This window comes from Ornithodoros turicata, chromosome 4, assembly GCF_037126465.1.
Source record: "Ornithodoros turicata isolate Travis chromosome 4, ASM3712646v1, whole genome shotgun sequence".
NCBI lineage: Eukaryota > Metazoa > Arthropoda > Arachnida > Ixodida > Argasidae > Ornithodoros > Ornithodoros turicata.
In genome coordinates this window covers 10,915,707-10,930,592 of record NC_088204.1, presented here as the reverse complement: position 1 = coordinate 10,930,592, position 14,886 = coordinate 10,915,707, and the positions used below count along the sequence as shown (strand labels likewise).

The 14,886-nt window shown below is 49.8% G+C and overlaps 1 protein-coding gene across 7 annotated transcripts in view; it reads left to right on the top strand.

Moving 5' to 3' along the window:
* LOC135391015 (gamma-aminobutyric acid type B receptor subunit 2-like) overlaps positions 1–14,886 on the top strand; it is a 351,059-nt gene that overhangs the window by 328,083 nt on the left and 8,090 nt on the right. For all 7 annotated transcript variants that reach the window (XM_064621081.1, XM_064621080.1, XM_064621079.1 and 4 more), the window contains 4 exons: positions 2,670–2,831; positions 2,926–3,055; positions 3,232–3,316; positions 3,898–4,325. In XM_064621081.1, the coding sequence (XP_064477151.1) occupies positions 2,670–2,831; positions 2,926–3,055; positions 3,232–3,316; positions 3,898–4,325 (805 nt within the window). The remainder of the gene's footprint in view (positions 1–2,669; positions 2,832–2,925; positions 3,056–3,231; positions 3,317–3,897; positions 4,326–14,886) is intronic.

Sequence of the window (14,886 nt, the reverse complement as noted above, 5' to 3'; positions counted from 1 at the left end):
CGCCGTTATGCATTCTGCCATGTTTTCCATCCTCTGCATGTTATCCTGGTGGAACCGAGTCTTGTCAGTGGTGGGTATCCCAGCATCCCTCACGGTGACACAATCTCTGCACACTTCTCCTCTACTATGCACATTTTCTTCTCTTATCGTGCAAATGAACGTGCGAATGACGTAATGGTTGTAGTGGTGACTTTGTGGTGGCGTGTTTGGTGACGTGGTTCATGATCATGTTTGCTTTACATAAACCATGACCAGAAGCATGCGTCAGGATATAAATTTAACGGGTCGTTATGTACCTCGTCCAGGATACATATATGACAAATTTGTCTCCCGCTTCGACATACCTGTTGCAATTTTAGAGAACAGTGTATATGATGGAACTTGCCTAGATGGGGCCCAGTTGGTGCATCACAGTGTCCTACATAAGCAATTTCACAACCGTAACCTTTATCTTTAGACGCTATGCTTTTTAATCGAGAATATGACATTGAAGGGGCAGTAAACTGCAAAATTCCCAATCCGTGCAATGAAACATACTGTTACCTTAAGAGAAACACAGAACGAGATTCGTTCGTTGCGTCGTTTGTAAATCTGTGCGCCAACGAAAACCGCCAATTTGCGCTTTCCCTTCTTCCGCTTCTTCTCAAGAAACGCGCCAATGCGATGCGGCCTCCCGTTGGTTTCCTAAAACGGTTTGGCCAATCATAGCGGGAGACCGTGGGTGGAGGCCAGCGACAGAGAGAAAGGAAAATTCCAGTTTCGTTCGCGCATAAGTCGCGAACGACGCAAGGGAAGAACACCGCTGCTTTTGTATTCGTCTCACCGTCTATTCGCATGGGCGACATCCTCACGAAAGATTCTAGTGGAAGAGAAAGCAGAAAAAATAAAAACTGTTCCGCCCCCTGTTGTGTTGAGCGCTCACACGGTGCCTGAATATCTGGAGCGGCGTATTGCTCGCTTAGCAGACGACAGTTAGCAGATGACACCGCCAGCGTCTTTTCCTGTCGTTGCTACGGAGCGCTCGTGCTCACGTAACAGCAGAAAGCTCTGACGTTTTTCGCATCTTCCGCTGAAGTATTTTGGGGAAATGTCGTTCGTGTGAATACATGGTAAAGGTAACGGCGTATTCCACTCCGCGAAGATAATTTGTTGTACTTTAGTGCCCTTTAAGAGTTCTTTCCTGTTTAACTTCTACAAAACACATGATGATGTCCTATGTCCATATGACGTCAGTCGCCTAATACATAAAACGTGACATATTCGAGCAAGTCATACTACTAATATGAACTACCAGCCACCGTTTCTGTTCCGTTTTTTCTCTCAACCCAAAAACGATGAATTCTCGATCCTTTCATCCCCATTGTGCGAGTGCGGTGTGTGGCTGCCCAGGAAAACTGGTTGTCTCGGGAAACGATTTCAGGAAATCCCAGTGCTCCTTGCGCACACGTTGCATTCTGGGCGCTTATTGTCATGGGGGAAGGAAGAATGGTACTTCACGTTTCGTTTTCGCTGACCTTGACACGTCGTGGACGACTGTGGGCTGAGAGAGGAGAAACTTGAAACTGTTTGGAGACATTTCCTTATTTTCGTTACACAAGTTCCCACAGTTCACAGCGACGCTAAGTACTCTGGGATTTTCTGAAGTCGTCTATTGGTCCCCACCTACACTCTAAAATCAGAACTTCACCGCATGGCACGCTGTACGCCAACCTTTGTCGCGAACGATAGGGTTATCACTTCTGATTCGAAAAGAAAATGGGAGGTTGGTGTACGCCTTTTTGCGTGAATTATCATATAGCTAAATTGATACAGACAGTCAGCAGTGTGGACTAAGTAAAATAAAGAAAGAAAGAAAGAATATTAAAATAAATACATAATGGCGTACGCCCTCCCCTCGTCTCTCTTCGAATCAGAAGCGATAACCCCATCATTGCTTGCGATGTTTGGCGGACAGCGCGCATTGCGGTGAAGCTCTGTTTTTATAGTGTATACTGTATAGGGCTGGCACGTACAGCGCTCTTCAAAATAAGGATCACCATATAGTGACATCGTTTTCCCCTGATTTGCTGAAAACCGGGGGCGTACGCCATTTTTGTGGCGCTATGCAGTACATAATTGCCACAAAAATGGCGTATGCCCCATGTCTTCAGTAAATCAGGGAAGAGAACGATGTCACTCGGGATGGTGGTTGGCCACGTGCGTGCTATGCGGCGAAGCTCTCTTTTCAGAGTGAAGGATAGACGCGCCGACATGTGAACTTCACCTCAATTCACCTTCACTTCAATGAACTTCACCTCATAGCACGCTCCTAGCCAACCATCATCTCGAATGATATCGTTATCTGCCCTGAGAGGTGTACGCCTTTTTGTGACAATTATGAACAGCATAAGTGTCACAAAAAAGCCGTACGCCTCCCGTTTACAACAAATCAACGCAGATAACGATATCATTCGAGATTATGGTTGGCTAGGAGCGTGCTATGCGGTGAAGTTCATTTTTGAGAGCGTAGGAGAAGAATATACTCTTATGAATGACTTCCATATTATGAAGCACTCCCAGTGATAACACATAACATAAAAGTGCGATGAAATTTTACTGGGGGCATTTGGAACATATGGGTGTACAGTTTTCCTCTGTTGTTCTGAGTTGGTGCGTTTGTTCCCTTGTAGCTCGTGGAGCTTCGGCGGAACCCTCAGGCCGGCGAGCACCGCGTTCGGGCCACCCTGAAGCCGTTAAAGAAGTCGAGACGCGATTCCGATGACGAGAGCCTCTTCACCAGGATCAAGATGCTGCAGGACGAGAACATGAGGTACCGCCAGCGCTTAGAAGAGGTACTTCTTTTTCTTCTTCTTCTTCTTCTTCTTGTCCATTATTTCACGCGGCACCTCGTGGCAATCCTAATTTCTCTGTTGTGTTTCGTTTCAGAAAAATATTGAATTGCAGTCATTACTTTTAAAGTTGAAAGATGTAGAGCCAGTCATAGTTGTCACTCACGACGCCATTACAACGATTCCTGAAGTTAGCTCGCCTTCTCAGCAGGAGACCTCAGAAAAAGGTGAGGACGATTGCCGGTCGGGACTCTGGAAGCCCTGAGGTTGCAGAAAGGCGCCACGGTGCGGTGTGAACGCGAATCTTTTTTAGGCGGAACGACGTCAAATTTGCCGTTCACGGCCCACGTGCCCACAACCATTATTCCGATGTAAAGTATCTCCTCATTTTCTACGATTACAGAAAATAGTAAAGAAGACACTACATCGATAATGTCACTCAGGTCTGCAACAGAAGAGGACAATCTGTTTGAAAAATCGGTAAAAAGGTAAAACCTTTTCTCTTGTTTCTTGCCTGCCTGTCTCACTTTATGTGCGTTAACACATTGCAAGAGAAGGAATTTAGCCTGGGCACGATCAGTCTGGATTGTAATGAACATCAGGTTTCGTTTACTGAAATGAAACTTGCAGTTTGAAGTACGCTCTTAGAAATGAACTTCACCGCATAGCACGCTCCTGGCCAACCATGATCTCGAATGATATCGTTATCTGCCCTGATTTGTTGAAAACGGGGGGCGTACGCCTTTTTTGTGACACTTATGCTGTTCATAATTGTCACAAAAAGGGGCGTACGCTTCCCGTTTTCAACAAATCAGGGCAGATAGTGATACCATGCGAGATGATGGTTGGCTAGGACCGTGCTATGCGGTGAACTTCATTTCGAAGAGTGTACGCGTTCTGGTTTTATCATCCACCTGGATGTAATGGGCATTGGTCCAGCTTGGCACTGACACCGGCGTAGTGCGTGTCAGTTCGTGCGGACACTGTTGCTACATTATTGATGGATATCATTGGCATACCCATTAAAGATGCACTGTTGATACGTATGTCTGGTGGCTGACGTACGCAGGAAGCTTTCGACAGCGTCGCTTCAGGGCAGCCTTGCAGCACCTGCTCCTGGAAGCGCGACGTTGGGGGGTACCGGAGCTACATCAGCTTCGACGACAAGACAACGACGCAGCGGCAGTATGCAGCTGCGTCCCATGGCGCTGGCCCGCCTCTCTTCCCCGCCCTCTGACCGCCACCCTGCTACGGTGACCACGACAGCGACCGTCCTGGTCTCCGGACGTTCTCCGGGCTCCCCTCTGTCCCCCCTGTATCCCGGAGTGGGGGATGAGGAGCAGGGCAGGGGAAGTCTTCTAGAAGGGGGTGCCGTCGGAGGAATGGCCCCCTACGCGCGAGCCATCCGCAGGACGCTGGTCAACGGGCTGTCCTCGTCGGTCTATCAAGAACAGGCTGACTCACGTCGTACAAGTTGCCACATGGCCACTGATGAGGGTAGGTGTCACACCCAATACCCCAACAACACCGAATATTATCTGGACGTACGACTAATGTCCTAACGGATTCGTACGTGCGATGGATATCACTCAGATATCAATCGGACGTGCGAATCCGTTGGGACGTTATTCGTACATCCAGAGGATATCCGGTGTTGTTGGGGTATGTTGTCCTTAGTGCCGCCCACGCTGTCCCGAAGCGAACGTAACTACGTCGCATGAGTCTGCATTAAATCATTTTGACAAAACTCGTGCCTAACATCAAAGTAAAAAAGCGGGCATGTTGGTGTTGCTCTTGCATGATGAACTAGCACTGGGAACGAGACAGAGAGAAGAGACGACAGGACAGGCGCTAGACTTCCGGGTGCTACGGTTCTTGTGATAAGCACACCAGAGAAATAATGGAGGCATTCGAAATATATATAAAAAAACGACCAATAGTGCGTAAGTCATGCTTCTATCGCTTTGTTTGATAACGAAGAAAAACTTCTTAAAATGTGCGAAAAGACGAAGGATGATGAGTGCATGGATGACGTATTAGCCTTGTGAGTGTGTTATTTAAAGACAGTATTATGTTGTCAATAAGTTATTTTGTCGGAAGTCTAGCACCTGTCCTGTCGTGTCTTCTCTCTGTCCCGTTCCCGGTGCCAGTTCATCCTGCAAGATCATTCATGCATAATAGCTAGCGAAGGCACCTGCTGCGTCGATACGAGCCAGTGTGAAGCTGCTATCTCAATGATTCAACCACAGCGTCAGCGGTGTTACATTTAATTGGGTTCAGAAGTATCTAAGTTCAAAATTGCAAAAATCTTACAAGTCTTAAGACACATCGCAGTTCGAGTGGAGTACTTAGTTACGCGCTTCTAAGGGTTCTTGAAAGAACTGAAAGGCTTCCGGAGGGTTCCACACATAAACTGCATTCGATCCGCGGTCTTGACAGACAGAACTGCTTCTACCCCGCCAATTCCGATACATCATGTCCGTAATCATGGTTCTTTTTTTCTACAGTCTAAAAAATGCAAAAGAAAAACATACGACGCCAATAACGTTGCTGAGTTACAGGTAAAAATACGCGACGAAAACTATATTTTCGTACTTATATTTTACTATCCTCGAAATATGCAAGAGATACTAGATGCTTTTGCTCAGCTAGTGAAGCTCGAACGGAATGCAGGCCAGCCAACCTTGATCCACGTGCTTTCGACGGAACTATAGACGAAGAAGAAGACGACGACGAACCGTTAAAGGCACGACGCACGAGATGTCAGCTTGCATACACAGAATGAGCCATATGGACCGATGAAGCGAACCATAGCTCTCGCCCTGTTCTCTGGCCTAGTGCTTCCTTATGCACTAGGTGAGACTACCCCCGCCAAACCCACTGAGGCTGCAGCAGCAGGCGGTGGCGGCGGCGGCGGCGGCGGTGGCTACAAGTTAAACTACCAGGTGGGCGGCCCAACAGTACCAGTATGGGCCGACATCGGAAAGGTCTTCATCCTTATGTTCGCCGGAGATGCTTCACAAGCGAAGGATTTCGCCGAGAAGGCCATGAGCTCTCCTGGGCTCGGTGGCATCACAGGAGCCTTGTCCAGCACGCAAGGTACGATTGGCATCTTTATGCTGCTGGGCTACGCAATACTTGCCGGTGTCCTAATCGGAGGTGCCGCCATCATCGGCCTCCGTCACCAGGAAAAGTGCGGCGGGAAGAGGTTCCAGGTCGTCACTCCTGATTACAACGACGTGTACGCCTACTATCAGACCTGCGTGTGGATGACAGGTGTGGCCCTTATCATCACGTCCTTGTGCTTGTTCCTCAATAAGGGCGACATAGGCACAGGCGTGTCCGACGGCCAGCTGGTGTACGCCGACGGTTCCAGCGATCTGAAGCAAATGGCCAGTTCGGCTGCCCCCGAGCCCGCACCAAAAGAGCCAGAAACTAAGAAGGACAAGCCAGCAGCGTATAAGCTTCGACAGTTGGCGGGCGCTCTGAACGCAGACTTCAGGGACGGCTTCCAGGACTTTCTTGAGAGACGCGTGGCACTCGACTTGGACCTTCCATCGCGTAGTGTCTACAAAGATTGCACCAGAGATTACCGCAACATGTCGCGGCTACTGCGAAGTCACGGGCTCAAGCTCCTGGGAAAATCTTTCGCGCACGCGAGCTCACGGTGCAGGGGTATGGCCAAGGCACAGAAAGCAATGGTCGAGACACTCGTTGCGTCGGTTGAGGACGCCACGGTGACTGGACGGAAACTGTTGTTGCGTCAAGTGCAAAGAGCCCTCGCTAGAGAAGAAGCCAGAATCGCTGACATCGCAGCTCAGACTGCTGGAGGTGTTGATGGCTTGATTGCTAAAATTGATAAGTACGAATCTGAAGGCGGCGTAGTGAGTGCAGTTTCGTTTCTCAGCCTGTTGGGCTTAGTCATTTTTCTGTTGACCCTGGTGACACCATTAGTCGCCATCGGAGGGGTGCTGTATGGTTCACCTGAGCACGACAATCGTCCCACCATTCGAAGCGAAAAGTCGAACATGGGAGGTCTTATCATCCTGTACAGCACGATCGGTTGCTACGTGACGCTCATCATTTCGACCTACGTTTCGATCCCCATGTACGGGATGGCAGCTGCCGGAGAGATCTACATATGTGGCCCTTATAACAGCAAAGCTTATCAGCCATTAGATGAGATATTCTATACTCTCTGGCCTGTCGGCGAACGCCCTCCGGCTCTTGCCGGCTTCTGTCCCAGCGAAGTATTGTCAAAATGCGCGAGCGGAGGTTCGTTGTCAGGTCTCCAAGTGCCGTCGTACATCAAAGGGGGAGGCAGTGCGCCTGAAGCATCAGCGAACGCGAGCGGCCCAGCGGCACCCGATAAGGGCAAAGGCCCAGCCGGTAAAGGTGCTCCCAGTCGCCAACAGGTCAACCTCGAAGCACTTGTCCCAGTAGAGCCGGCGACTGCTGTGGAGAACGACAATGCGATGCTACCTCTCCAGAATGTTCTGTCCGACACCGAAGCGGGTGATGAACACAGGCAAGCCGCGGTTCTGCTCGAAAAATTCTCGGAAAAGTGGCGTCCATTGATGAACCGTACCGCAAAGAACTCTTGGAGTCTAGGAGCGTTTCGCGCTACACTCGTTAATTCGATCAACCGCTACTTTGCGGAGTACATGGGTGACATCGACAGCCGTTTCCGATGGGCCTCCGCGCAAGTGGCGGAGCAAGGCGGCGACTCTTGCGATGCTGCGTACAAGGTGTTCAACACTGCCCTCCTACTGTTCTGTACCGTATTCCTGCACGGGGTCGAGGGCTTCTGGCTCGGACAGGTGATGGACTTCACACTCCTGTTGGTCTTCGTTCCGGTCTGTTTTGGCATGTCCAACCACTTCTTGCTCATGGAAGGCTACACGTATGGCGATTACGACAGGCGAAAGATTGAGCGTCGTGAAGAGCAAGAACGCCTAGGTCTCGTCAAGAAGAAGAAAAAGAAAAAGAGGAAGAAGAAGAAAAAGAAAGAAGAGGAAGAACCAGAGGAATCTGAAGGCGGTGACGAAGACAGCAGCACGGGCGAGGAATCTGAAGATGGCTAGCGGACATGACCGTCTGTGCGGTTGGCAGATGTGACTTTTGTGATCGTCTCTGGAGTAAACGAAAGTTAGCTTGTTGCAATGCTCTGCTGTCACTTGAAATCCGGCTTGTTCATTAATAATACTGCTCGGAAGGATAACTCACCACATGTGGTAAAAAGTTTGAAGAATTAGTAAGGAAAACTTGAACGGATTTCTCCTATGGGTTGAAAGAATCCTACATCAATCCGGCGCTCCTGCTGATCCAATAACGTAGTTGAGTCGAATGTCACCGACACTTCGACGTCAGTTCGCTTCAATTGAGACCGACGCTCTGACGACAGAGCAAGGTATTAACGGCAGCAGGCGAGCCGGTATGTACTGCTTGCGACACGGTTGCCTGAAATCTGCAGTCTGTGGCTGAGCGGTGCCCTATCGGCGATGTCGCACAGGAAGGAACTATACCAATACAGGCTCCTAGGGGAGGGCGCTATCTCCCCTCTCTCACAGACACACACTCTCGCTAGCAGACGACGCCCGGGTATACGACGATCATCTCTCCCGACAGGTGGCTGTGGCAGAGGGAGCTAGTGTTGAGGCACCTTCGTCTCCCCTCGGATTCAGTATCGACTTCTACCGAAGTGACGCCACCGTGACGTAATGATGACGTTGGTAGACACATCGAAACCGGAAGAGCGCGGGCGGAGAACACCGCCGTTTCGCAAGCCCGTATTCCTTGTATTAGTGGTACACACCAATGGGGTGTCGTTCTTAGTCGCTTTCGTGTCTTCATTCGCGTTCCTGATCCAGCGCGGAAAAACAAGAAGGCTTCACCTCAAGAGTGATATCGTCTGAAAGTAACTGTCGGAATCCTGTGCGGAATGTGGTTTGTTATTACGTCATAGTTCGAGGTTGCTTTATATAGCGACACCAGGTGAAACTCGTGCCCTTTAGGCTGAAGAAGGTGCAAGACCCGGTATCTTTAGAAAGGGCTACCGGTAGAATGGAGCAGAACAAGACCATGCAACTAATAATATGTAAGGAATTTATTTAATTTATTTAAAAAATCGTGCAATAGTATTGTTTTTTATATACGGGGTGTCTCAGCTAAATGCGAACATATTAAAAATATATCACTTTTTCTAGATGAAAGTCAGTTGCAATATAGCATATGCTGAAGGGCACTCCTTAAGAGGGCACCAGCAACCTCCTAAAGCAGTGTCCTAATTAACTCTCTAGTTGTAAAGGCTACGAAGTTGTCCCAATGAAAACATCTGGTCTCTTCGGTCACCTGATACTGTATCCGTTTTCAAGAACAGACATCCGTCCGATAGATCGTCTGCAAAAAAAAAAATCGTGAAGGAACACTATATTTTCTTTATTTTGCTCATTGCGCATCTCCAGAGACGCGTCTTCCCTTCATTCCCAATGCGAGAGGGCGAAAGGTACACAGCACCGCCTCATGCGTCGAAGATGAGCTTTAACTTGCGGAAACAAAACAAATGTATAGGGTGACGCTATTGGAACTTTCCTTATCTTTGGTTGCATTTTCTGTTTTCCTTTAATCTTTTTTCCGTGACGCAAGAGGCGATAGTGTGTTCTTTTCACATAATTATCCAGCCTATTTTTTGGTGGCGACATGCTGCACGTGGCGCACGTATAGGACTGTGGATAAGTTGAACCACGTGGCGTTCTTTTGACGTGCGCCGGATGTCTCCGACACACAGTGCTGGAAGCAATGTTTACCTCCCCCGCAGTGCTACCGTCCCCGCGGTCTTCAACTCAACATGCCGACAAGTTACCGACTGAGCTACCGGGGCCGGCGCACCCTCGTTCCTAGTTTTTGTGTGTAAACATCCATTACAAGCTCGAAGAGGCGGCCAAACAGGGCCTGGCAAGGTTCAAAAAGGCGATTATACAATGACATAGCGAAAAAAACGCAAGAAAACTAGAAAAATGTCGCGTTTAGGCACTTTTACAGGCACTTTTACAGGCACTTTTACAGGCATTTACAGGCAAATGCCTAAAGATCCCTGCCCTAATAGTGAGCTGCAGCGAAAAACTACATAGTTTCGGATTCTCCCGGAGTGGGTGACGTCGCCAGGAGCACTGGTGGCCGTCTCCTAGCAACAGTGCGCGTATCTGCTCTTCATCCCACGTTGGAAGGCTGCCAACAGCGATGGTGAGGGCGCGGAAATCATGGTCCGAGGAGCTACATCCCAAGCAGCAAAATGTACTGAAAGTCGAGTGCAATAGGGGTGGACGGGTAGGTGGAAGGCCTTGAACAGATTGATGAAACTAAAGAACATTGATAAGACACATACCGTCCACCCCTATTGCACTCGACTTTCAGTACATTGTGCTGCTTGGGATTACTAGCATAGCGGTGGCATCCAATGTATTGCTCCATTGACGAAAGCGTGTTGGGCGAACGCAATGCATTCTGGACAGGTCTTGGTGGCACGTCACAGCAATCGTCAACGCACACGTGATCTTAAAGATGGCCGCGCCCGTGATGGGCTGCAAAATCGTTTGTAAACAAAGGGTTTACTGTTTCTGTGCACCGTTTCGAGCGTCTTTCGGCCTCGGCAGTTATTTTCAACCGACAATCTCGCATTAAACGCCCACCGTTGTACATGGGGCCTCGTACTGTTGACCACTTCCGAAGATGCGATGACGACCCGGCATTATGGCACACTGGGCCGATGCGATTTACTTGCTACTATGTCGCAGAAGAAGCACCATGTACTGTATAAGTAGTATTTTCGCGCGAATCTAATAGTCGCGAAATTCGCGAGCGCTGTTTCCTTCGCGAATTTAAAGCTCCACGAAATGTTCGAACCAATGATCGAAAAGTACGAGAAAAAAATGCCCAAGGAATAAGGCCCAAGACGCTGAGTTAGCTTACGTATGCGGTTTATTGCACTATTACAGTACATTGCCTCAGAAAGTGTTCAGTTCTTTTCCGTTGCAAGTGGAGACTGTATGGCTCAGCCTTCAAGAATCCCGCGCAGATGTCCGCATCACGTGATTCCAGTCCTGTGCAAGTCTGGATAATCCAACCAGCGTATATCGAGCACACTGTCACGCAAATCAGCCTTTGCAAAAGTTAGATTCGCTATCGCATGCCAATCGGTACCTGCCCCGCGTACCAGATAGCAGCCGAGTAAGAAGATCGCCTCTGTCACTGTCAGAAGGGCTCGAGAGGAAGACAAGTGGAACGGGTTATTGCCCAATTGTGATGCCTTTTGTTAACTTCTGTGGAGGGCTGCTAAGACGGCTGGTGCAGGGCCTAAAATCCGCGGTACCGCGAACTTAAGGTTCGGCGAATTATTGCCTGATCCTGACCACTCACAAATTCGCGAATTATTGACCCCGCAAATTTAACCATTTATGCGGTAGTTTACGCTGGCGAAATACGTTCATCTCTTGGCTTCATGCCGACGCGAATATCTCGGCAAGCTCTAGAACGCCTTGTAAACAAAGTCGCGTGACCTCAAAACGACGTTTCCCGTGACGTGTGACCATGTTTTTTAAGAGTGCAGGACAAGATGGCAGTTTTGCGAAAACCACCCGCTTGAGGGTAACTACAAAAATGGCGGGTTTCTGTCGCCCCCGTGGTTACTGGACACCGTGGTAGATTAGCCGCATGACCTCATATACGTACGTCGCAAAATTAGACATGTGATTTTGTTGCGCTTCTGTGTATGCAAAGAGAACAAAGTATTTTAGGGGAATACGGTGTAAGGCACGAGGATTGCAACACTATAAATTCGAGCGGATTCTGAAGGCATAAGATTGTGTCCGAACTGCCACTTTAAACTGGTTGCGACTCTTTCACAGATGCGGCTCATTACGTCATCACACGCATTGGACTACTACTTTCCAGAGTACTCAGCAAAAAAAAAGAATTCTACGTGTCGTACTTGGCGAGATATAAACCCTCGAACGCACGCCCGAGTAGAGTACAGACGTCAGAGGCCTCACAGCTCCCATTGGTAGCCGTAAGCATGTGACATCCCTCGCGATGCCTCATTGGCCATAGCGCGTGCTGTGATGTCAGAGCCGCGATTGAGTTTCGGTACTCGCGGTGCCCTCTTCGCTGTAAAACTTGGAGGTCGTGTCGCAAACCCTTTAATGAAGGATCCACGAACTTCGGCCGTCGCCCTATTCCCCTAGAGCAGTAGTTATAGTTTGGGCTCCACGTCATATTAACCTTGTTTGGTTTTCGTGTCCCTTCCACTGGTATCCACAGCTCCCATCGCATCCAACTTCCATTTCGGTAACTGACTATCGTCAACCTGTCACCACAGGTATCTGGGTGACACGACGCCCCTATGAAACGGCCTGCGCGGTTCGATTAGATTTGATTGCATTCAATCCGAGCTACGAAAAATTGCGCCACCTGTCCGTGTCGACTGTCGGAGATGTTCGTTAATCCTTTTTGTTCAGGCGTTTGAAAATATGCCTGAAAAGGAGATCAAAATCGCCAAAAACGTAATTGATAAAGAGATACATAAGGCATACGCGAAAATGCGAAAATGAAGCTGAAATTTTTCTCAAGATACACACCAAAAATATCTAGGTACAAGTGCTCACATAGATTTGCTTAGTTACTTAAACTCAAACTGATTGCAAACCAAGCAACCTTGATGCACGTGCCTTCAGCGACCCGTCGAAGGCACGAGGCCCGCGATGTCAGCTTGCGTGCACCAATTGACCCATATGGACGAATGAGACGAACCATATCTGTCGTCCTGTTCTCTGGCCTAGTGCTTCCTCATGCACTAGGCCAGAGTACCCCCGCCAAAGCCACAGAGGCTGCAGCGGCAAGTGGCGGCGGCGGCGGTGGCTACAAGTTGAGCTACCAGGTGGGCGGCCCAACAGTACCAGTATGGGCCGACATCGGAAAGGTCTTCATCCTTATGTTCGCCGGAGATGCTTCACAAGCGAAGGAGTTCGCCGAAAGTGCCATAAGCTCTCCTGGGCTCGGCGGCATCACAGGAGCCTTGTCCAGCACGCAAGGTACGATTGGCATCTTTATGCTGCTGGGCTACGCAATACTTGCCGGTGTCTTAATCGGAGGTGCCGCCATCATCGGCCTCCGCCAGCAGGAAAAGTGCGGCGGGAAGAGGTACCAAGTCGTCACCCCTGATTATGACGACGTGTACTCATACTATCAGACTTGCACGTGGATGACCGGTATAGCGCTTGTCATAACGTCCTTGTGCTTGTTCCTCAATAAGGGCGACATAGGCACAGGTGTGTCCGACGGTCAGCTGGTGTACGCCGACGGTTCCAGCGATCTGAAGCAAATGGCCAGTTCGGCTGCCCCCGAGGCCCCAGCAAAAGAGCCAGAAACTAAGAAGGACAAGCCAGCAGCGTATAAGCTTCGACAGTTGGCGGGTGCTCTGAACGCAGACTTCAGGGATGGCTTCCAGGGCTTCCTTGAGAGACGCGTGGCACTTGACTTGGGCCTTACATCGCGTAGTGTCTATGAAGATTGCAGCAGAGATTACCGCAACATGTCACGTTTACTGCAAAGTCACGGACTCAAGCTCCTGGGAAAATCGTTCGCGGACGCGAGCTCGCGGTGCCGGAGTATAGCCAAAGCACAGAAAGCAATGGTCGGGGCTCTCGTTGCGTCGGTTGAGGACGCCACGGTAACTGGACGGAAGCAGTTGTTGCGTCAAGTGCAAAGAGCCCTCGCTAGAGAAGAAGCCAGAATCGCTGACATCGCGGCTCAAACTGCTGGAGGTGTTGATGGCCTGATTGCTAAAATTGATAAGTACGAATCTGAAGGCGGCGTAGTGGGTGCAGTTTCATTACTCGGCCTGTTGGGCTTAGTCATTTTTCTGTTGACCCTGGTGACACCATTAGTCGCCATCGGAGGAATGATGTATGCTGCACCTGAGCACGACAATCGTCCCACAATTCGAAGCGAAAAGTCGAACATGGGAGGTCTTATCATCCTGTACAGCACGATCGGCTGCTACGTGACGCTCATCATTTCGAGCTACGTTTCGATCCCCATGTACGGGATGGCAGCTGCCGGAGAGATCTACATATGTGGCCCTTATAACAACAAAGCTTATCAGCCATTAGATGAGATATTCTATACTCTCTGGCCTGTCGGCGAACGCCCTCCGGCTCTTGCCGGCTTCTGTCCCAGCGAAGTATTGTCAAAATGCGCGAGCGGAGGTTCGTTGTCAGGTCTCCAAGTGCCGTCGTACATCAAAGGGGGAGGCAGTGCGCCTGAAGCATCAGCGAACGCGAGCGGCCCAGCGGCACCCGATAAGGGCAAAGGCCCAGCCGGTAAAGGTGCTCCCAGTCTCCAGCAAGTCAACCTCAAAGCACTTGTCCCAGCAGAGCCCGTCACAGCTGTGGAGAACGACACCGCGATGCTACCTCTCCAGAATGTTCTCTCCGACACCAAAGCGAGCGATGAACTCAGGCAAGCCGCGGTTCTGCTCGAAAAATTCTCGGAAAAGTGGCGTCCATTGATGAACCGTACCGCGAAGAACTCTTGGAGTCTAGGAGCATTTCGCGCTACACTCGCGAATTCGATCAACCGCTACTTTGCGGAGTACATGGGTGACATCGACAGCCGTTTCCGATGGGCCTCCGCGCAAGTGGCGAAGCAGGGCGGCGGATCTTGCGATGCTGCGTACAAGGTGTTCAACACTGCCATCCTACTGTTCTGTACCGTGTTCCTGCACGGGGTCGAAGGCTTCTGGCTCGGACAGGTGATGGACTTAATCCTCCTGTTGGTCTTCGTTCCGGTCTGTTTTGGCATGTCCAACCACTTCTTGCTCATGGAAGGCTACACGTATGGCGATTACGACAGGCGAAAGATTGAGCGTCGTGAAGAGCAAGAACGCCTAGGTCTCGTCAAGAAGAAGAAAAAGAAAAAGAGGAAGAAGAAGAAAAAGAAAGAAGAGGAAGAAGCAGAGGAATCTGAAGAAGGAGGTGACGAAGACAGCAGCACGGACGAGGAC